This window comes from Tasmannia lanceolata, unplaced genomic scaffold (genome assembly GCF_043159265.1).
Source record: "Tasmannia lanceolata isolate RefF3 unplaced genomic scaffold, GAP_Taslan_0.1 ptg000026l, whole genome shotgun sequence".
NCBI lineage: Eukaryota > Viridiplantae > Streptophyta > Magnoliopsida > Canellales > Winteraceae > Tasmannia > Tasmannia lanceolata.
In genome coordinates, this window is record NW_027518703.1 from 7,185,184 (window position 1) to 7,206,754 (window position 21,571).

Below are 21,571 nucleotides of genomic sequence, written 5' to 3' on the forward strand. Positions count from 1 at the left end.
ACCTAAAACCAAGGAAAAAAAAACAATTTTAAATAGATATTTTCACTAGTTTTTAAGAGTTTCTTATGCCCTCCACTAGGTCCTAGTCAATTCATTCCCTCTCCCTTCTACTCCTCTCACACTAGTGACGACTATTCCATGGAATAATTTTTCATGGTTGCCAAACGTGACAAGCAGTGATGATGAAACTTTTTGAGGGATACTTAGAAACCTAAAAATCAAGATCTGATATGCAAAAGTTGCATTGATTGGACGGTTGGGATTGTCTGTTGGCCTAGAATTTTGAGCTCATTCATCCAAGTGGTGGCCCTCCAACTCAACCACCAACACCTGTCTTATTCTTAATATGTACGTCAGAGGAAGTAGATATTTTTCTGACATAAAGTTGTTATATCACATGTAAAATATTTCAAAACAACTTAAAATTCAAATCGAGAGGTACTTTGGTAATTTCACGTCGTAAAAAATACATTACCAGTACTGCCCGAAGTTTCCTTTTTGTTTGTGTGCGCTAGACTGCTAGTAGTCTAGTACGCACAGACGCTAGAAATAATAAGATTGAGTGAGGGTACTTTAGTCTATTAAATAATCTGTACACCCTCCGTCAATTCGTTACTACAAGAGGGTGTTTACTGTAATTTCACGTTATTTATTTCTTTTTCGTTATCCTGAGATTTTGAAGTTTTGAACTGTTTTCCGTCCCGCTCACGCTCCCATTTATTTTAAGGAGCACTATCTCTCAATCCCTCTCTCTGCATTTTTTGTATGGTCGTCCGTACAATTCCCTTCTCCGTTTTCCGGCCATTAAAGGTATCGGAGCTCGGAATTAGGGCAAGGTCGGTAGTTGTCATCTGCATTTTCTTCATCTATTTGTTAATTTTCTTTTGATATGGCTTTGAACTTTACTGCATTTCTCTTATTATGCTATTTTTCTCTGGTTTTTAGACTGTTAGGGTTTCAGCATTTTTCTGAAACATCGATAATCTTGAATGTTCAGATCGTAGATCTGTGATGCGGATGATTTTTTTTCTCTTATTCACATTTGAATGTCACTGCATTTCTCTTATTATGTTTTTTTTTTTTTCTGGTTTTGAGACTGTTAGGGTTTCGGCATTTTGCTTGAACATTGATAATCTTGAATGTTAAGATCGTAGATCTGTGATGCGGATGATTTTTCTCTTATTCACGTTTGAATTTCACTGCATTTCTCTTATTATGTTTTTTTTTTTCTGGTTTTGAGACTGTTAGGGTTTCGGCATTTTGCTGAAACATCGATAATCTTGAAGGTTCAGATCGTTGATCTGTGATGCGGATGATTTTTCTCTTATTCACGTTTGAATTTCACTGCATTTCTCTTATTATGTTTATTTTTCTTTTCTGGTTTTGAGACTGTTAGGGATTCGGCATTTTGCTGAAACGTCGATAATCTTAAAGGTTCAATCGTTGATCTGTGATGCGGATGATTTTTCTCTTATTCACGTTTGAATTTCACTGCAGTTCTCTTATTATGTTTTTTTCTCTGGTTTTGAGACTGTTAGGGTTTCGGCATTTTGCTGAAACATCGATAATATTGAACGTTCAGGTCGTTGATCTTTGATGCAGATGATTTTCTATTCACATTTTTTCTTTTCTCTTTTGCTGTCCTTTTCTATTCACATTTTCGCTTCTTTGGATATGGTTGAAAATTTTGGCAAGATGCTCCGGAGAGTTTGGTTATGTATAAATTTTGGTTAAATTGGCATGTAATTTTGTGTCATTTAATGTGTGATGGATCTTGTTCTAAAGCAGATGGGGTTTCCAATGCCATCTATTAAATCGATAAAGATGTATGTTTTCTGCGTCTGCTCTCTTGTTTTTTCTTTTCATATTTATTGATCTTATTATAATTTGCTTTGGCTGCTTTTAATTTTCTACAATTTTTTAGCTTTTCTCAGTATTCTAAAAACCAAACGTTAGCCACTTTTGTCTGTTTCGTATTTGTCCGCGGAGCAATTGAGTTTCCTTGTGACATTTTTCCATAAATATTTGTACACATTATATCTAGGGATTTGCTAGGGTCCATCCAAAAAAGGCATTTCACGGCTGGTCTGTCCCATGTCAGACCAGCCACCTCGTGAATGAAGACAACAGCTTTTGTCTCCACTCACGTGGTGGCTGGCCGGACGTGCGGCAGAGCAGCCGCGAAATGCCTTTCGCGATGGACCCTAGCAATTCCCTTATATATATATATATATATATATATATATATAGGAAAGTGTTGGTGAGCTTAAGCGCCCCAATCACATGGTTCCCACATTTTCTGTGGTGATCCAAACCATTCATTTGCAAAGCCCTATCATAGATAGGGTGTGTACCAAAAATCAGCTCCATAGGATCATCCTAACCCCTCCATTTGTGGAGGACAAAAATGGGCAGATTTGTGGACAAATTATGTCTGTCCATTTTGACCTCCACAAATGGATCGGTTAGGATGATCCTATGGAGCTGATTTTTGGTACACACCCCATCTATGTAAGGGTCTTTCAAATGAATGCTTTGGATCATCCTAACAAAGTAGGCCCCAATGTGATTGGGCGCTTAAGCTCACCATAAGTTTGGTGAGCTTAAGCTCACCAACACTTTCCTCATATATATATAAGGAGGAAGTATAACATAATTGATCATTATTACTATTATTATTATTATTTAAGTGAGGGAGTGAGATGCAATAGGACTCTCTTAAGAGATGATAAGTTACTCTTTACCGTAGGAATTTTCATAAACAAATGTTGCAGGATAGGGAGATTAACCTCATCAAATAGGCAACTGACCATTAACCCACATTCCAAATAAGGATGGATGAGGCCGATGTGCCAAAGATTGCATTCATTACTGACCATGGCTTGTACTACTACCGGGTCATGCTCTTCGACTTAAAAAAAGGTGGAGCGACATACCAGGGGCCAGTGAATAAGTTGTGCAAGGACTAGATCAGCAAGAACATGGAGGTCTACGTCAACAATGTGCTGGTCAAGAGCATGAAAGTCGACCAGCATGTGGCTGACCTCGATGATGCCTACAAATCTTATGAAAGTACAAGATGAGGCTAAATCCGACCAAGTGACGTCGCCATAACATCTCCAGCACCTGGTTTAGTTGAGATGATTTTACTAATTGCATAATGAAACAAGTGTCGACGTGTCAAGGTCTTTGAGGTTGGAGATGCTACAATGACGTCACTAATTAACTCGAGGCCGAGTTCTTGCCAAGTGGAGGGGAATGACGTAGCCATGTCTCCTGAATGCAAGGGACAAGGATTTAAATAAATCATGAACCTTCGGGGTTCTCTGATGGCCCTTCGGTGTGTTATGGGCTCCTGGTGGATTGTTTTTGAGGTTTTCAGTGTCGGAACAACAATCAAAGAAGAAGTTACCAAGTAAAGTTATATTATAAGTTATGAAATGCATCAAACTATGTGATGGACTGCAAAACTTACAAAGTTTTAACTTGATTTGATAGCATCGTCATTTCGGCATGATACATTATGTTTCACCATTATATGATCATATATGTTGTGATATGTATTAGATTTTATGCTGATCTGCAAAGGTTACTCAATAATATATGAATGAACTTGTTTTAATTACATGTTTTTAGCATGAAACATAGCCAGCAGTTGTATCTTGCTGGGCTAGTTGTAGCTCATTATGTTTAAAATTTCAGATGATGAAGAGCCAGAAATGTTGATTCTAGAGTAATTAAAGTTTATTTGAGCAAGAAGAGAGGGAAAAAGTAGAAGTTGAAAGTCTATGTAAGTTATGCCATGTATATCGTAATGATAGTTTATGTTAAGAGATATTAGATTTTTGTATTAGTATTTCCCAGTGGACTGGAAATACTAATACAAAGAAAGGAAGAGCAAGGATTTGATCATATAAAATGTATCAAAGACGAGAATCAAAGATTGTTAGTAAAAGAGAATGAGGTTAAAGAGAGGTGGAGAAGTTACTTCGATAAGTTGTTTAATGAAGAACCCATATCGAATTTGAGAGAACTTGATAACGCTTAAATCGAATGTTTGTTTGTAGAATGTGAACATCATAGGTTAGAGTAGTTATGAAAAGGAATTTAGGTAAGGCTATGGGGCTTGACGGTATTCCTGTCGAGACTTAGAGATGCTTGGGTGATGTGGGTTTGGTTTGGTTAACTAGATTATTAACAATATTTTGAAGACTAAGAAAATGCCTGATGAGTGGAGGAAGAGTACATTAGTACCTATTTATAAGAATAAAGGGGATATTTAGAGTTGCACCAATTACCGAGGAAGTAATCTAATGAGTCACAGAATGAAGCTTTGGGAGAGCGTAATTGAGCATAAACTAAGAAAAGAGACTAAGGTCTCAGAGAATCAGTTTGGCTTCATGCCCGGAAAATCGAATATGGAAGCAATCTTCTTGATTAGGCGTTTAAATGAGAGATTTAGAGAAAATAAAAAGGACCTTCATATGGTTTTCATTGATTTGAAGAAAGTGCATGATAGGGTTCCTAGGAGTGTCATGTGGTGGGTCCTTGAAAGAAAAAAAGTGCCTACTAAATATGTTGATATGATTAAGGATATGTACGATGAAGCAGTAACTAGTGTTAGAACTACAGATGTCATGTTTATTGAGTTTCCAATTACAATAGAACTGCACCAAGGTTTAGCTCTAAGCCCTTATCTTTTTACGCTAGTTATGGATGAACTTACGGAGGGTATCTAGGACGAGGTGCTGTGGTGTATGTTATTTGCAGATGACATAGTATTAATTGACGAAACTAAAGCAAGAGTTAATGCTCAGCTAGATTTGTGAAGAACTACTTTGGAATCCAAAGGTTTTAGACTGAGCAAGACTAAGACAAAGTATATGGACTATGGAGTGCAACTTTAGTAATGTAAGGAGGCGGGGCGAGGATGTAGTAAATATGCTTGGACATCCTAAGAGGGATATCTTTTGATATCTTGGTTCCATCCTACATAAGGAAGGAGAGATTGAAGGGGATGTTAACCACTGAATAAGAGTAGGTTGTTGAAGTAGAAGCATGCTTCAGGAGTGCTGTGTCACTGTAAAATACCTTCCAAGTTGAATTGAAAGTTTTATAAGACAGCTGTGAGGCCAACCATGCTTACGGCTCAAAATGTTGGGTCACTGAGAAGCAACATTTGTATAAGATGAGTGTAGCGGAGATGTGAATGCTTAGATGGATGTGCGGCCACCCAAGGTTAGATAGAATTAAAAATGAAGACATCCGTAAAAAGGTGGGGGTGGCACCAATTGAGGAGAAGAAGAGAGCACTGCTTAAGATGGTTTGGTCTTATCCAACGTAGGCCTTTGGATGCTTCAATGAGAAGAAGTGATTCGTGCCAAGTTGATGGAGTAAAAAGAGGTAGGGGCATACCGAAAACAACTTGGGTAGAAACAGTGAGGAAATACTTGATGGCTAGGAACATAACTGAGAACATGACCTTGGATAGGAGAGAATAGAAGAAAATGATCAATGTAGACGAACCCAACTTGTGTCAGGATTAGACTTAGTCAATTTGAGCCAGGTAGATCCTTTCACCTTCATGAAAATTTTCTAAAGGATTCATTAGCCGACCCCAACTAGTTTAAGGACAAAGCCTTTGTTTAGTTGAGTTGAGTTGAGTATTTCCCAGTGGACTGCAGTCGTATATGGATCCTGGATATGCAATATAAATAATGTCATACTTGATGTGTATTGTTATGATGATGTGATGGATTGAACAAGTGAACCCGATGCTTAAGAGATGGCGTCGCTCTCCTCCCACGTCCCCGTCTTCTGTTCCCCCCTCTCTGGGGAGCGGATTTGGGGCGTGACACATCGGGTGTGCTAAAAAATGGTGTTCAGTCTAAAATCTTCAGACGCGATCGGCCAGTGCAACTGATGTGGATGTGCTCATGGATGTGTGTGGTCAATGCGCGGGCGTGCCAACTCGAGGGGCCGAAGACCGAAATGTTTTCGTCCTCTGGGATTGGATTGAGGCGATTGAGAGGAAGTGGGGAACACTAGTTCTTCCTTGGGCCCTGCTGCCTTTACGTAGATGGAAAAGACTTTTGCAATATTTTGTGACGCCAAATGTGGGGATGGCGACGCACACAGAATGACAACGAGACGTCGACACACACATGATGTGAACGACTTGCGGGAAACGTCGATGCACGCAAAATGCAAACGATGCCGTCGATGCACGCAGAACTCAGAATGCAGATGACTTTCAGGACCAACAACTCATTTGGTTAACTAACTAATAAAACACCATAGACAAGTGCTAGTGCGAGGGATAGGGAATTAAAGATCAAAGCTCACCTTGGAAGATGAATCAATTGCTCTTTAATTATGTTGAATGATCTACAACTAGGAATCGTAAATGATAGTAGAAGATAAAGATAAATACTAAAACATGTTTTGATTTGGTTTTGGGACCTCTTCCTCTGAGGCATTCGTTATTTTTTTATATAGCCTTCTGTAACTTCCTACCACTACTCTATGTCCTGGAGTGGAGATCTTCTAAATGCTTACCACCACTACATGTCCTTTGAGAGAAACTTGCAATAACCACCCACGTTAGCTTTGAACTTTCACATGTTCCCTTGTTAGAGAATAGCTGTTGCCTCCATCTTTTAGAAAAGTGGCAGTTAACATGTAACCTCTTTGACTCAAAAGGGAAATTCAAAAAAAAGAAAAAAAGAAAAAAGAAAAAAAAGAAAAAATCTTTACGCCCTTCTCTACACATGCTTGCGAGTCTAATTTGGATTTTTTAAATCTTTCCAATTTTCATTTTCCATCGATTTTACATTTTAGTAAAATGAGGTCATATAAATTTTTCTAAAGGATTCATTAACCGACCCCAACTAGTTTGGGACAAAGGCTTAGTTGCGTTGAGTAAAATGAGGTCATGCATATGAAATGAGTGTAGTAAGAAGATTCAGACATGCTCCTTGAAAAACTCATATTGAGGCAGACCACATAATTCACAAACTGATAGTTGACCGATGTTAGACTATTGCACATTTTTTGGAGTTAGTCCTGTTACTTGGAAAGGGTAGAAGTAGCCTATGGTGGGGAGATCTACTGTCGAAGCTGTATATCAAGCAATAGCTCCCACATGTGATTTGATTTGGCTTAGGATCCCTCTTAGATTGGCGCTTCTTTCCATGAAGCTTCCATGCGACAATCAAGCGGTGATTCTTGACACTTCTAATCCTCTTTTTAGCGAGAGGACTAACATATTGAGTTGGACTGCCACTTTGTTAGGGAAGTGGGAAAGGAAATCATCAGCGTTCCTTATATCAAAATTGAGGGTTAACTTGTATATGAACTAATGAAAGTGTTAACTAACCAACTTCTCCAAAAGCTTAAGGGAGAAAGGCGTTATTTATCTTTTATACTTTAACACTCCCCCGCACGTGTGGCCCACTTGGCAAACACGTGGCACATGTGGTCCCACTTTGGGCCGACCATCGCATGTGGATTTTTGCTATCCGGGAGGTTTTGAACTCTAGACCTTGGGCTCTGATACCATGTTAACTAACCACCTTCTCCAAAAGCTTAAGCTGTTGGAGAAAGGCGTTATTTATCTATTATACTTTATCAGAAAGCATCAATTGACAGGTCATATCTTTAACATATTCTGTCTAGAATGGGCATGATTGACATCTATACTCCATTTTGAGTGATACTTGTAGAAAGATATTTAACTTCATGAGATGGTGTTACGCCGTTAATGTTAAATCTATGAATTTTTTAAGTACTTTTAGGGATTTAGTTATACACTTATTTATACCGCTTATTATTCTCCTGCTCTTTCTGTTTTTCCCCTATTAAACATCTGCCTTGTTCGTAAATATAGTGACAATTATTTGCCTCAAGAATTTCTTCGAAAGAGTATAATCTGGGAGATTTATTTATTTTGGTTACTTTCTGATATATCAGGGAAAACAATGGAATAAAATTAGTAGTTTTAATATTTGAGACTTTTGTTACCTGCCATGTTACCTAAATTCTTCTAAATGGGCTAAGTACCTGAACCGACGTTTTGGATCCCAATACTTCAGTATTCACTTAGACACTTCTAGATCTTTTTATTTGGTTTTTTTTTATAGTACTACCACAACTTTACAATTATCGCATGTTTTAAGTACCCTCGATACCTGTGTCAGATTTTGACACTCATACCTGTACTGATGCAGCATAGGTTACTTCTCAATTGCCAAAGCATGTCAAACTTCCTTTTCATGTATAAAGTTGCTGCTCTGTTCCTTTTCATATTATTCATTTTGATATACCCGGACATCATTTTTTCCTGTGCCTTTTTTTTTTTAACTCTCATGGACTATTTGCAAGCCACATGGATTTATATTTTTAAAATTGAAAACTTGTGCTAGTTTTATCAAATACTGCATGCTTTGACTAACCAATTAAATCATGAGAACTAGTAATGGAGGTGAGTACTCTTGTAATGAATTTAGGGGTATCTCTTTTCTCATGGAATATTTCATAAAGCAACTTATTCTCATTCTCCTAAATATAGTGGAACTCTTGAAAGGGTGAACAGACATTTCTTGAATTAGCTCATTGGTTACTTAATAAAATTCAGGATCCTTGAGATCTTGAGCTGAAGTCTTAGTGACTGCAGCTCTAATTAACCACATGGTAAGACCTACTTTAGGTGGATAGTATCTTTTGAATATCAATTAAACAGAAACTAAGCACATATTTTTTGTGTGTTTTCTGGATGCATTTGCTTTATTCATGTTCTCAGAGACAATCTTAACGTTGCTTCTCTTCTAGTTGTTTTTCTTGGCTGCCTTCATCTCGAAGACGTTATGGTTGTAGAAGCAAGAAATGTCTTCCATGGTGTTATGCTGTCTTTTTAAAATATATCTGTTTTAGTTATTTCATTGGTTAGTCATCAGGGGAGATGTGGCAAGGATATGATGGCCACATAGTTCTCTTCATTCAATGTTCCGCATGTAATGTGAGCAGTTTGATTCCATGATAATATGAGGAAATTTGAAAGACTTAATATAAGGGAAAAAGATAGATTTACTGCTTAATAGCTAGCATCAAATAGCCAGCCAACATGGTATGTTCAACATAGTTAAATTTAATAACTAAACTATCCTAATTGATCTCCTCTATTAACTTAAAGAAATTATGCAAGGACATTGACGTTTCACGTTCACTTCTTTCCTTATATTTACTCTAGCACATTACTTAATCGAATCTACTTGACATGCATAATAGGAAGTGTGGCAGCTAGAGTTGTGTTCAATCATGTGCATCTGACTTCTTAAGGGGTCAGTCCACGTTATACTGATGTAGTTGATATCTGTTTTCATATTTTGTGGAAGCCAAATACTCAGTTTTGTTGAAATACTCAAATTTGCAGTTGGGTAACACAACATGAATTGACAGAATGGATACCTCTGCTTGTAAGATGGGCAGAATACCTTGCCTTACATGAGAAATTCTCGTTCCTGTTCTTGATGCTTTGCTTCTATATGCATGCACTCACTCCGTTCAAACTGGTCCATTTATTTTAATCTTCATCAGTACCCTGTTTCCTGCAATTCGCTTTTCTGTTTTTCTGATTATTTTTTTAATACTATATTATCATAAATGTGCAGGTTTGATTAGCTGTTTCATTTGAGCTCCTTGTAGCAGCCATTTTCCCAGGCCATTATGACTAAAATGAAAGAAAATGAAGTAATTTCTGGTCATGGTGAGCCTACTGCTCGACTCACACGAGCTCGAGCTGCAGCCTGTCGTTCAACTGCTGGGAAGCCCCCCTTGAAACCATCATCTATGAATCAAGATCAGAAGTTGGTCCTACGAGGAAATTCAAAAAGAGCAGCTTCAGATGAAAACAACCACACTGCTCCTGTCGCTGCTTCTCTTCAGCATAAAAAAAGGGCTGTTCTTAAGGATGTCACAAATGTATTCTGCGAGAATTCGTATAAGAATTGCGTCAATGCAGCGAAAATGCAGGTTAGAAACCACCCTTCTGTTCTAAATATCGACACACACACACACACACACTGCTAGGGACCATCACAAAAGGCATTTCACGGAACGTCTATTGCATGATAGAGCAGCCACATATGCTCACTTTTCAACAGATTTTGTCATTTTTCATGAGGTGGCTCCTCTCTCATGCAACAGACGTTCCACGAAATACCTTATGCGAAGGATGCTAGCAAATCCCTATATATATGTGTGTGTCTCTCTCTCTCTCTCCCTCTCTCTCTCTCTCTCTATATATATATATATATATATATATATATATATATATATTTCCATTGTTTTTTTAATTTAATTGAAGGGGTTTTAAAGCCTACCCCCATTTTATCCAAATAATTGTTGTTGTTCGTCGCTGGGAACTTATCAAGCTCAATTGTTGAAACATATCATTTTGCAAGAGCAGAAAGGAGTTAATTAATGAATTTTAATGGTTCATCAAATTGGAGGAATAACATTTGATACATTTTTTTTTTGTAACTACTAAGATGTTATTAATATTCACTAGCGATTTATTTGAAGATTTCTTATTAGCTTTTTTATAGATGTCTTAACTGTTTGATTTAGTAGCTTTTTGTCTATTTTTCTCTATAATCTGAATTTGTCTTCTGCTAATGCTTCTCTTCAGACTAGGATTTCCAAGAAGGCTAAACCGGCTACTAGCAAGAAGAATCCCAAGGTGACCCCTGTTGTTTCTGTAGAAACTAAACAGGTTCAAGGGGATGCAAAAAAGACAACAGCTGAAGAAATATGGAAAATGGGCATTTTAGAAGAAATTTCAGTTTCTGCAGAACTGGAAGAAAATATATCAGCTCAACCACTTATGGGTAGTGTAAAAAACGGCAAGAACGTAACATGTGAATTGGAAAATCCTTTGCTTGGGAAACATAATTCTAGAAAACCGTCTGAAGTGATGAATCCTTCAAAGAAAGGTTTGTATTTTGTCCATTTTTTTTGCTGAAATTGCCACCATCTATTTTGGACATGAAGATCGCATCTAACTAGCGTTAGACACCTTTGACCTAGCTCTTAGTAACAAGTTGAGAGCTGGGTTTATGGGTTCGGAATCCTTCATATTACTGAAACTGTTAAAGGAATTAGTATATGGTGGGTGATATTTTGAGAAAATGGGTCACTGTAGCAAACTTAGAATACTTAGGCCGTCTTAAGTAATGAAGGTTTCTTCGGGTTAATTAGTTTGCTTTATAAGATTTGAGCAACTGATTGCATGATGCTGTTTTAATTGGCTAATGCAGCTGAAGAGAAACTTTGTGTGGATCTAGGATGTTCACATGATTTGGACTTCACAGACATTGATTCTGATCAGAAAAATCCTCAAATGTGTAGCCTATACGCACCAGCTATTTATGCTAATCTTCGTGTTGCAGAGGTTTGCATCCAATAAACTGCTTTTAATAATTGCAGGAAGTGGACCGTCTTTTTGTTTTTGTATCATAGCTTTTCATGGTAGATTTCCTAGCTACACCATTTGAATGTTCCATTTGCTTTCTAAGCTACACAATTTGTATACAACCTGCTAATGGGCTAGAATCCACCCATTGTTTGGCTGGGACTTTAAACCTTTTCCTCTATGATTTTTTGCACTAGTGACAAGTTTAATTATTTTAGAAGGTCATTCTCGTTATTCAATATGAATACAGCTGTGTTTTGGATTTGTTTCCTGTTACATGTGTACTCAACATGCTTATGATCACTCACAAGAAAATCCTTTCTATCCTCAGCTCATTCGAAGACCTTGTCCTGATTTCATGGAAAGATTACAGCGAGACATCACTCAGAGCATGCGAGGAATATTGGTTGATTGGCTTGTGGAGGTTTGTGTAGTTTCTTTTACATAAGCTTCATATATGTACATTATACTATAGTCTAATTGTGTGTTTCTTTTTATCAAGAAATTGGGAATGCCATTCATTTGCTATTGCAGTTCTGAAACTGCAAAAGTTCAACGAATCATTTAATAGCTTGAAATTTTGAACTACTTGGAAGGTTTTATTTGGATTACATATACTTCTGTATTATTAACCATCTCATTCTAGTGTAGATCTATTAAAAGTTACTTCAGATATAGTGCTTAGTGCTTTCATCTCACTGAAGTCTCTACCAACTCTGTTCTTTCTTGAAAAAGACTTAGTGTTCCTTGTTTGGTGGTTATTGTTAAATGAAACATATGTATTTTAGTTTAAGCATTATCACTTGGAATTGCCCTTGTGATTCCAAACTTCCACTTGGAATTGCCCTTGCTTAGTGCTTCCAGGTGTTGATCTAACTTGTGGCTTAGACAACAAACTCCAACCTCAATTTTAGCTAAAATGTAATACTTTTTGGTGTATTAAGGCTGCAATTTTTATATTTTTGATACAAAAAATGACATGATTTTACATTGCTTCCTAAGTGGCTGTTTTGATGCGTGTTATTGGGAAGAGTTGCCACATTTTATGTGGGAATCAGAAGGGCACATGAGGATCCTTTGGTTGTGTCACAACCTTCTTAGGTACTTTTAAACACTACATATTAGGAAAACCAGAGATTGTGGACCCGCCATGGTTATGATCAGGGAAGGAGTCGAAGATAACTCCAATCGCACTTTCGATCTCTACTTGTGCCCGACTTGCTCAAGGGAAAGAGGGGGGGGGGGATGATGAAGAATGGATTTTTTATCAACTAGAGTGGGCTGAAATACAATCGAATAGAATCACATTACTTAACTCCTACCCACAGACACAATCACTTTTGGAAGATGATTATTTTTTCTCTTTGCTACCTTTGGTCTTCTGCTTTTGTTGTCTACAACTTGCTCCTCCTTAAAGCCTGATCTTCATGTGCTCAATCCACTAACGGAAAGATATGTTTGAGCTAGGGGAAGGTGGTTGAGATAGATGTCTTACTAGCTATGAAAGAGGAGTGTATTTATCAAAAAATGAGGCTTACTGGAAAAGAAGGGTGTAGAGAGACTGGGCTAGGGTTGATAATTAATTCCTTACTGGAGAAAGTTAGAGAAAAACCTCCTCTTTTATAGAGGAGCATGTGATTTATAGGGCTACTTTAGCCCATGATGAGGGGGCAGAATCTCCTTCATGCTTGCAAGTGCATTCTTTATCTTTTGGTTAGGATGTCTTCTAACCATTAGATGAAGACACTAGGATGGATAAGATGATCATATCTGACGGGGACCATCCTTTGGTCCATATTTTGAAATTTTTTAGGTAGGTAAGCTGGGATCGAACATTCGATCTCAAGGTTGAAGACCAAAGCCTTGACCATTGAGCTAGAGGCTCAATCCCCCATATTCTAATTTTTATGTGTGTTTTAGGTTTTTCTAAGTCCCTTAAGTTATAGAGGGGCACCATTGTCTTTTTCCATCAAAATCACTTGACTTCTTGAGTTATGAGTGTTTTAAATAGGCACCATGTATTATGAATAATTTAAGTCATTTAAGTTATTAGAGGTCATTTTAGTCCAAAAGTGGGGTTTTTGTTTAGGATTTTAGAACTTTCGGGTTCTTTTTTTTCTCTTTTATATATGTAGCATCAAGACACTTTCCTGGATGCTATCAATGATGGAATGTATAAAGATCTGACCTTCACATCAGGTCAGTTTTCTATCCCTAAACTCTTGTTTCACTCTCTCTCTCTCTCTCTCTCTCTCTCCGGTCTATCTTTCTCTTTTCCCTTCTTTTACCTCTTTCAATCTTCACCGTTTTCGGTTGGGTTCATAAATCGCATCCCCTTTCACCGTTTTCCCTTCTTTCTTGATCTTGATTTTCTATTCTCTCTCTCTTTTTCTCTTGGCTGTCATGGATTCACATCAATTTGGTATTAGAGCTTAGGTTTGAATGGGTACTTTAAATAACGAGAATATGATGGGAATATTCCAGCCCATGAATCGTAATCTATAAGAATTAGAGACATATCGGAATTTTATGGTGTCAATGAAAGGGAACATCTTGATTGGGTAGAAGCATTGGAGACGTATATATGGAAGCATAACCCCTAAAAAAAGGGCAGCCTAGTGCACGAGGCTCCCGCCATTGCGGGGTCAGGGGAGGGCTAGATGTACACAGCCTTACTCCTGCTATGCAGAGAGGCTGTTTCCGTGACTCGAACCCGTGACTACCAGGTCACAATGGAGCAACCTTACCGTTGCGCCAAGGCTCACTCTCTCAAGCATAACTCCTAAGATGATCAAATGATTTGGGCATCATGAGGACAGCTTTGGTCGAGGGTGCCGTAAAGTGGTGGCTAACACTGAAGCAAAAGCGGCATGTTGGGAAAATTACCTACCATTTGTAGGTGTGACATGAGGGATCTATGTTTGAAAACATTTGCTCTGAAGAGACTTTTCAAGAATGTAAAATACCGCGAGCTAGAATGATTCGAGAGACAAAAGCCAAGGCAAGAGTAGTGAAGCAATCTGCATGTCTGGTAAACATTGCAAGATAACATTAATTTCTAGGTAGATAAGACTCGATCAATAAATGCGAGCTGTCACATGCATTTATCAATAGTGGAAGGGAAGAGGAAGTGGTAAAGATTTTATCCTTGTGGTCCATACCAGCAGCATGCGAGTGCTAGCATTTTGTTGGACAGTGGTTCGGGATAAAATTGTCAATATTGATCACTTAATAAACAGAAATAGAAGGATGCGGAATTTAAGTTGTATGTGTTTAGTTACAGCAGGAACAGTTAATCACCTCCTTATCCTATTTCTGGTGGCAGAGGAAATCTAGAAGTCCTCTCAAGGTTTGCGTATCACTAGGTGAAGCAATACACAATTGATGTATTGATAGAAGCGTGCAAAGCAATTACACATTCTTTTCAACCAACTGTGAATATTAGGCAATATGAAATATAATCGATCATTAGGGATTATATGTCAGATTAGCTTTGCCGATTGCAATATCTAGTTTTAGTTTGACACTTTTGATTTTCTGTTGTGTTTTTCCTTGTTCGGGTCCAGATCACCTCTATCTGGGTTTTATTTTGTATTCTGTTTTGCTGATGAATGAAGGTGATGTTATTGAAAAAAAATTCTAGGTTTACATAAAATGAACATTTTTAAGCTTAAACATTTTACTTGAACATTTTTTTTTGAATGGCAGACACCAAATTACATCTTACTGCAACATTCTCACACTAACATATGCAGAATGGTTAAGTTGCTAACAGTTTGTATTCTGGTTTCAGGTTTCTGAGGAGTATAAACTTGTTCCCGATACACTTTACCTCACAGTATATATCATTGATCGATTTCTCTCTCAAAATTACATTGAAAGGCAAAAACTCCAACTTCTTGGTATTACCTGCATGCTAATTGCCTCGTAAGTTCTCCTTTCATACTGGATCTATGTGTAGTATTCTTCCCTTCTCATTTAGAGAGCATTAAATACTATCATTCTAGATAGTTTTTTATACGGCTATTGGGACGCAAATCAAAATTTACAGAACATGGATAATCGTGGAAATTAGATATTTTCTTGTTGGAACATTTTCAATTCTGTGGTAAACTGGTTTGAAGCTTCAATTGTCATTCTTTTTAACTCGAAACTTTGATAAGAGAAAAGGAAGCCTAAGCATCTGAGATAGAGATCGAAATAGTAAACTGAACATCCAAACATTGCTAAATTCTGAGTAAACGTGAACAAAATTGATATAGTGCTTATTCTGTGTAAAATTGATGTAACCTGATATATGTGGATATTCAATGTGGTTTCATTTTTTTATCGAGTAGAATAGCCTATATCAGTTACTATTGTACATTATCAATCACGCTTGTCTTTGTATTCATGCATATGTTGGAGTTGCCTAGAGTCCATTCAAATTTATAATGCAGTAGATAATAAGGATGTTATAATTATCGACAAAGTTAAAGTGCATTTTTGTCAGGTTGATAAAAATCAGGTGCCTGATGTAGCCGACATTTCTTACTTTAGAAATGAAATCTGAGATTTTCTATTTTTTATTGTAACGGTTCATAGGAAGTATGAGGAAATTTGTGCGCCACGTGTGGAGGAATTCTGCTTCATCACTGACAATACTTATACAAGAGGAGAGGTATGTACTGCTGACTTCTTTGGATTTCAGTGGGTGTTGAACACTCAAATCATTACATGGATTTGAAATCAAATGGAAAGCATTTTTGATACGGAGGGAAGAAACAACACCAATTCTATATTACTTGCTCTGCTTCCGGGTATATTTTATTGTTGTCATTTCCTATCCACTATATAGAAACAACATTATTACTATGCAAATTGCACCCACCATAATGTCTATTAAAGAAACACAAATCATAGGGGTCCACCATCAAGCATTTCCTTCTCTTCTATTTTGGTCACGGGCACTGTCTATGCACTATGAAGCAATTTCCCTACTAATTTCATCTAGTGAGAAATATTTTGTCCTCTTAGGAATGCTGAATCGCTCGGCACATACAAATCTTGGGGGTGGAACGTTAGATCTAGGATTTATCAATTCTGACGAATATGCTGGTGAGGTCAAGTTGGAGATTTAATTGTCTTGTTAGCTGCAACATGCAAAGATTACATAAGCCCTTGAGATGAAATCATTCTGCAATGGGTCATTGCACTGATTAACAGACAATAAATCGATGGATTTAAATGCTTTTTCTTTGCATGCTACCATTGCTAATAATGTTTGGGCTTTACAACAACAGCCATGGGTTTTATTTGCATGCTACCATTGATAATAATATCTGGACTTTACAACAACAGGCATGATCAATCCAAAGTCTCACTTTCCATTGTCCATGGAAAAGGAAAACTCGATAATAATAATATGGAATAATAAAAGAAACAAAACTGTCATGAGGATGAATCTTGATGCTCTTCATCATCACAATTAGCAGTCTTTCTCCTCTGATACATGTAGGCCCCACTCTAGGTCCTGTTCACTCTTTTGTGAAAGAGAAGAGTCCTCCATGAAGAAGGCAAAACAAGAAACATGGAGAACAGGTATTTTTTTGTTGGAAAACTGATTGCACCCAAAGTTGAGCGTACTTTTTTTCCCAACTCCAATCTAAAGTGAAATTAAAAAATCATGAGAATCCTAGTTTCCCTTAAAAGAACACTTGCTTTTAAAGCATTTAAATGGAAATCTCCTAGTTTCCATTAAAAGAAAACTTTTAAAGAATTTAAATTGCTAATAGATATCCTTTACCCCCGCCCCTCCCTCCCCGGCGGAAATTCTTAATCTACTGATGAAGTAGTGAACAAAATAGGCTGGAGTGGAACACGCAAGTGAACCTATGAGTGGCCCAGCAAGGGAACTGACTAATGGGTGTTCCTCCCTTCCTCCTCAAACCACTTATCCATTTTTCACATCCATCAACCATCAATGACCCAACGATTCCAATGGCTATGTTGAAAGTTCTCACTCTAGTTTTGGGATGCTTTTTGAATACTATAACTTTCTAATAATATAAAAGCAAAACGTTAAGCCTGTGATCTAATGATCCAAAGGCAAGAATCAGCATTAAGATATCAGAAGTGAACCAGAGCAGACTTCACGGCCTAACTGCATTAACGAAATAGTATATATTTTGTATTTTTAGAAACTGATGATCATATTGCCAGGCCATAAATTATTGTCATACCCCCAATTTCTCAAAACACTTCTGTTGTGTTACCTTTGATTCTTAAATGTCCTTAACCGTTCCGTGGCAATGGATGCATTTTGTTTAAATCGTCAGGGAGAATTAATAAAAAAGCCATGTTTCCCAGACATTGGCCGAAGTATAGATCGCCCATGAAACATCGGTTTTTTCAAAACACTGCTTAGCCGCAAACTTGTGTCTAAATTTTTGCTTAATCAGTCCATTTGCATTTATGGACGCCTAGGGAATTCTGATTATCAAGTAAACTGACAGGTGCTTAAAATGGAAAGTCAAGTACTGAACTATATGGGCTTTCAGCTGTCGGCACCCACCATAAAATCATTTCTGAGGTGAACTTACCTTATCCCACATAATACCTAATATCTTAAATAATGCTAGAATTCCATATCGCTGCATAATATTGAATGAATTTTCTAAAAGAGTAAAAGACTCTTCTTCCCATTTTGTTTGCAGGAGATACCTTCGGGCAGCACAAGCTTCTTACAAGGTATGACGGATGGCTTCTCTAGAACCTGTCCTAAGTTAGATAATAACATAGGATCATATCTTAATTGATGTCTGAAGAAAAGTTGGATTAGTGATCTCAATTACTCTAACTTGCAGGTTCCTACCCTTATCTTGGAGTTCTTGGCCAATTATCTTGCAGAATTGACGTTGGTTGAGTATGGGTTCCTGAAGTTCCTTCCCTCGGTCATTGCTGCATCTGCTGTATTCCTTGCTAGATGGACAATAGATCAGTCTGGAACCCCATGGGTCTGTATTCATAATTATTTCTTCTTGGATCCGGGTTGCTTTATTTCAAACATTTAGAATGTGAGTTCATTTATATTTGTTGCAGAATTTAACGCTGGAGCACTATACAACTTACAAGGCATTGGATCTCAAGGCTACAGTTATTGAGATGCAAGATTTGCAGATGAACTCCAAAGGTTGCCCTCTCCATGCCATACGTGAAAAGTATAGACAACACAAGGTTAGTTAGATTTTGAGGCCATAACAGGGTTGAATAAAACATCTGATAACTGCATTAGAATTATTTGAAGCTCCTGCCAAATTTCATTTTGCTGCTTTATATTCAATACAGTTAAACTTTTGGTGCGAAATTAGGGCTGATGCTTTTTGCTTGAGGACTCCATTTGATTTATAGAAAATCTCAGTTGTCTCCATTAAGATTCAAATTGACTTAATGGGGTAAAATGTTTTATTAGAACTTGAAAAAGCTTGACAGAGAACTCGAAAAGCTTGAAATCTTACCACACGGGCCTGTGAAATTTAAAACCTTGATTATGCTCTACCCTGAATTTCTGGTCAAATCAACTTGGTTCCTCAGCAAGTCCTGCCAAGTTTCAAAATTTCAAATTGTGGTTCCTACACAATCATAGCATTATTATAGCACTGAGCTGCATTTGATTTACTTATTGGGGTAGAAAGTTTTTATTAAAACATGAAATTGGTTGATAGAGAACTTGAAAAACATCGGATCTGACTATGCGGCCTTTTTTAATTGAAAACATTGAGTAAGCTCTATCCTGAGTTTCGGGTCAAATCGAACTCGTCCCTCATCAAATCCCACCAAATTTTGAGTTTTCAAATTATGGTTCGTACACAATCATAGCAATATTATAGCCCTGAACTACATTTCTTTTACTTTGTATTTCTACTTTATGTTTAAATTGTGAGTGCTGTTTTAACAGTTCAAGTGTGTGGCATCTTTGACATCTCCCAAGCTGCTGGAAACGCTCTTCTGACTGTATTGACTGTGGATATCAACTATTTACCAAACCATTATCCGACTAACGTGTCATCTCCAATTCTGGATTTCGGTAATTCACCACACGGGTCTACCTGATATCTATTCCAATATTTTTAAATTTCTCTTTAATGTTCTTTTATAAATATCATTCTTCGTTGTTGTAGCTTTTCATCAGGTTTAGGATTTGGTTCTTCCAAACCTCCTGTTCATGTAACGCGGATCATTAGAAGAGGCTGAATAGTTTGAAATTAAAATGCCAAATGGCTAATTTATTTCAAGCCTTTTTAGCCAATGTAAATTCAATTGAGGACATCCGGGATAGATATCGTGAGTTGTAAGGGGGAATTGTAACTGGTCGAAGGTAATTTTTGTGCAGCAAGCGTCATTCGATTTCTAATATTCTCAAACTTCTTTACATCATGCAAATAGACTATTCTTTTCTTTTGCTTGGCATTTCTCTAAATTTCATTCTACTATTTTGAGCTTGACTTTGGCTGCACTTAATTTTCATCTGATTAAAAAATAACACTTCGAATTAAGCTAACCATCTGATCTATGCCTGATTTTAACCCAGGCTGAGCTTAGATGAATCCCATTGACAGATGTTCTCAAATATAGTCCCACCATTTCTTTTGAATAAAAAAGCTATCTAGAAAGTGTGGGAGTTGAAAACCATGCTTGGTTGAAATTTTCAACATATTCATAATGTTATTCCCATCCATGCTTAATCGTCTTGACTCTTTCCCATTCAATGGATTCCTCACTTGTTGAATTCACCTGCTAGTAGCCTAAAAATATCACTAATCAAAGGTTTCCAAATTGGCTTTTCAGCCATTCGAAAAAAAGGCAAATTGGCTTTTGCCCTGCTCAAATTATAAATGATAGGCTTTTTGATTGGATAATTAAGATCGTGTGATTGGTTTGATCTGTCCAATATGTTGGTGGGTCTCATATAGGATCCTAGGCCCTTCATCCTGGGCCGCTACACGCTGCCGCTGCTGTGGCCTTAGTGTCCGCAGTGGGCCATTGATTGGATGTTGTAGATTGATGCAAATTTGACCCGAGAGATATCTTATACATTGTATTTAGGCCATCTTTTGGCAGCCAGGAAGGTTTTTTTTTACATGGAATATTAGTTTATCAAGTGGTTGGAGAGAGGGGTAGGAAAGGTTGGAAGCAGACTTGAGAGGACATGAATGTGGGGTGAGAAGTGACCAAAAGCTTAATAGTAGCAGCCCTGTTCGGATTGCTGGAATTTTCGGGCATATTAGAAACGGAAAATGTTTTGCAGAATTTCCATTTTTCGACCTATTCAAAATTCTCTTTTGTTGCTAAAATTACTGAAACTATTATTTTAATGTTCAAAATAAATGTGGGGAGCTAAGATTGGATGGGTCCCCCACTAGCTCACAGTATCGGTGCCGTAGAGCATCGCTCACAAAAAAATAAAAATAAAAAATCAGCGTGATCCGAAGTTTTATTCAGGGTAAGAAATTATATGGTGCCCGACCGTCAAGTCTCGTGTGGGCTATACGTCAAAAGTACTGCCCTTGATATTTGATCCAACAGCTCTAGTGCCGGCGCTTCACCAACGATTATCACAATAACATGTCACATCATGCTCATGAACACGAAACCTCCGGCTGTAGAAGGGAACCCTCCACTCTACGTCCTGGCTTTTAGTTGGCTCCACTCCCCTTCCTCCTCAAGGAAGCATTACGAACAAAGCACGACACATTAACACTACGACCTAGGTGCGCATATCTACCCAGCCAACCTAGCGGCCACACATGATAAAGATCAACTATCCATAACATATTAAATGGCTCAGATGATCTCCAATTCCTTATCGTGGGTCCCACAATAGTGGGCCCATAATTAAAACAAGGTTGTTCTTAAATTTGAAAAGTCACCTAGGACAATGGGATAAACTCTCTCTAGAAAAGAAAAAAGATTTTTGAAATAAACCTATGCTCGGTGAAGGTGAAATTTAGAGATAGAACAATTCCTTCTGTCGTGTATCCCCGATTGATGCAGCCTCAGATGCTTCAATTGTTGATTTGCATGAAAAAATAAATATTAAAGGATTTTTTAAATTAAAGATAT

At 37.4% G+C, this 21,571-nt stretch overlaps 1 protein-coding gene across 3 annotated transcripts; it reads left to right on the plus strand.

Annotated features, from left to right (window-relative positions):
- The first annotated feature begins 679 nt into the window (after positions 1-679).
- On the plus strand, positions 680-19,918 carry LOC143858535 (cyclin-A2-4-like). 3 transcript variants are annotated; one of them, XR_013238967.1, is made up of 13 exons: positions 680-836; positions 9,669-10,029; positions 10,688-10,991; positions 11,316-11,449; positions 11,802-11,894; positions 15,264-15,397; positions 16,055-16,130; positions 17,965-18,041; positions 18,166-18,199; positions 18,316-18,465; positions 18,551-18,685; positions 19,407-19,535; positions 19,630-19,918. XR_013238967.1 is itself a non-coding variant. In XM_077369184.1 (13 exons), exons 3-13 carry the CDS (start codon positions 9,724-9,726, stop codon positions 19,458-19,460), a joined length of 1,497 nt encoding a protein of 498 aa, XP_077225299.1. In that variant the 5' UTR covers positions 690-836; positions 9,431-9,473; positions 9,669-9,723; the 3' UTR covers positions 19,461-19,918. The 3 variants fall into 3 exon arrangements, 2 of the variants coding, with proteins under 2 accessions (XP_077225298.1, XP_077225299.1); XM_077369184.1 differs by adding an exon at positions 9,431-9,473 and having other exon boundaries at positions 690-836; positions 19,407-19,918; XM_077369183.1 differs by having other exon boundaries at positions 19,407-19,918.
- Positions 19,919-21,571: the final 1,653 nt, after the last annotated feature.

What these genes read in the sequence shown, in the direction of transcription:
- LOC143858535 (XM_077369183.1), top strand. Translation starts at nt 9,724, where the DNA reads ATGACTAAAATGAAAGAAAATGAAGTAATTTCTGGTCATGGTGAGCCT. An exon ending in GATGAATCCTTCAAAGAAAG is followed by an intron (nt 10,992 to 11,315) that starts GTTTGTATTTTG and finishes TGGCTAATGCAG; the next exon opens with CTGAAGAGAAACTTTGTGTG. An exon ending in ACCATAAAATCATTTCTGAG is followed by an intron (nt 18,042 to 18,165) that starts GTGAACTTACCT and finishes TTTTGTTTGCAG; the next exon opens with GAGATACCTTCGGGCAGCAC.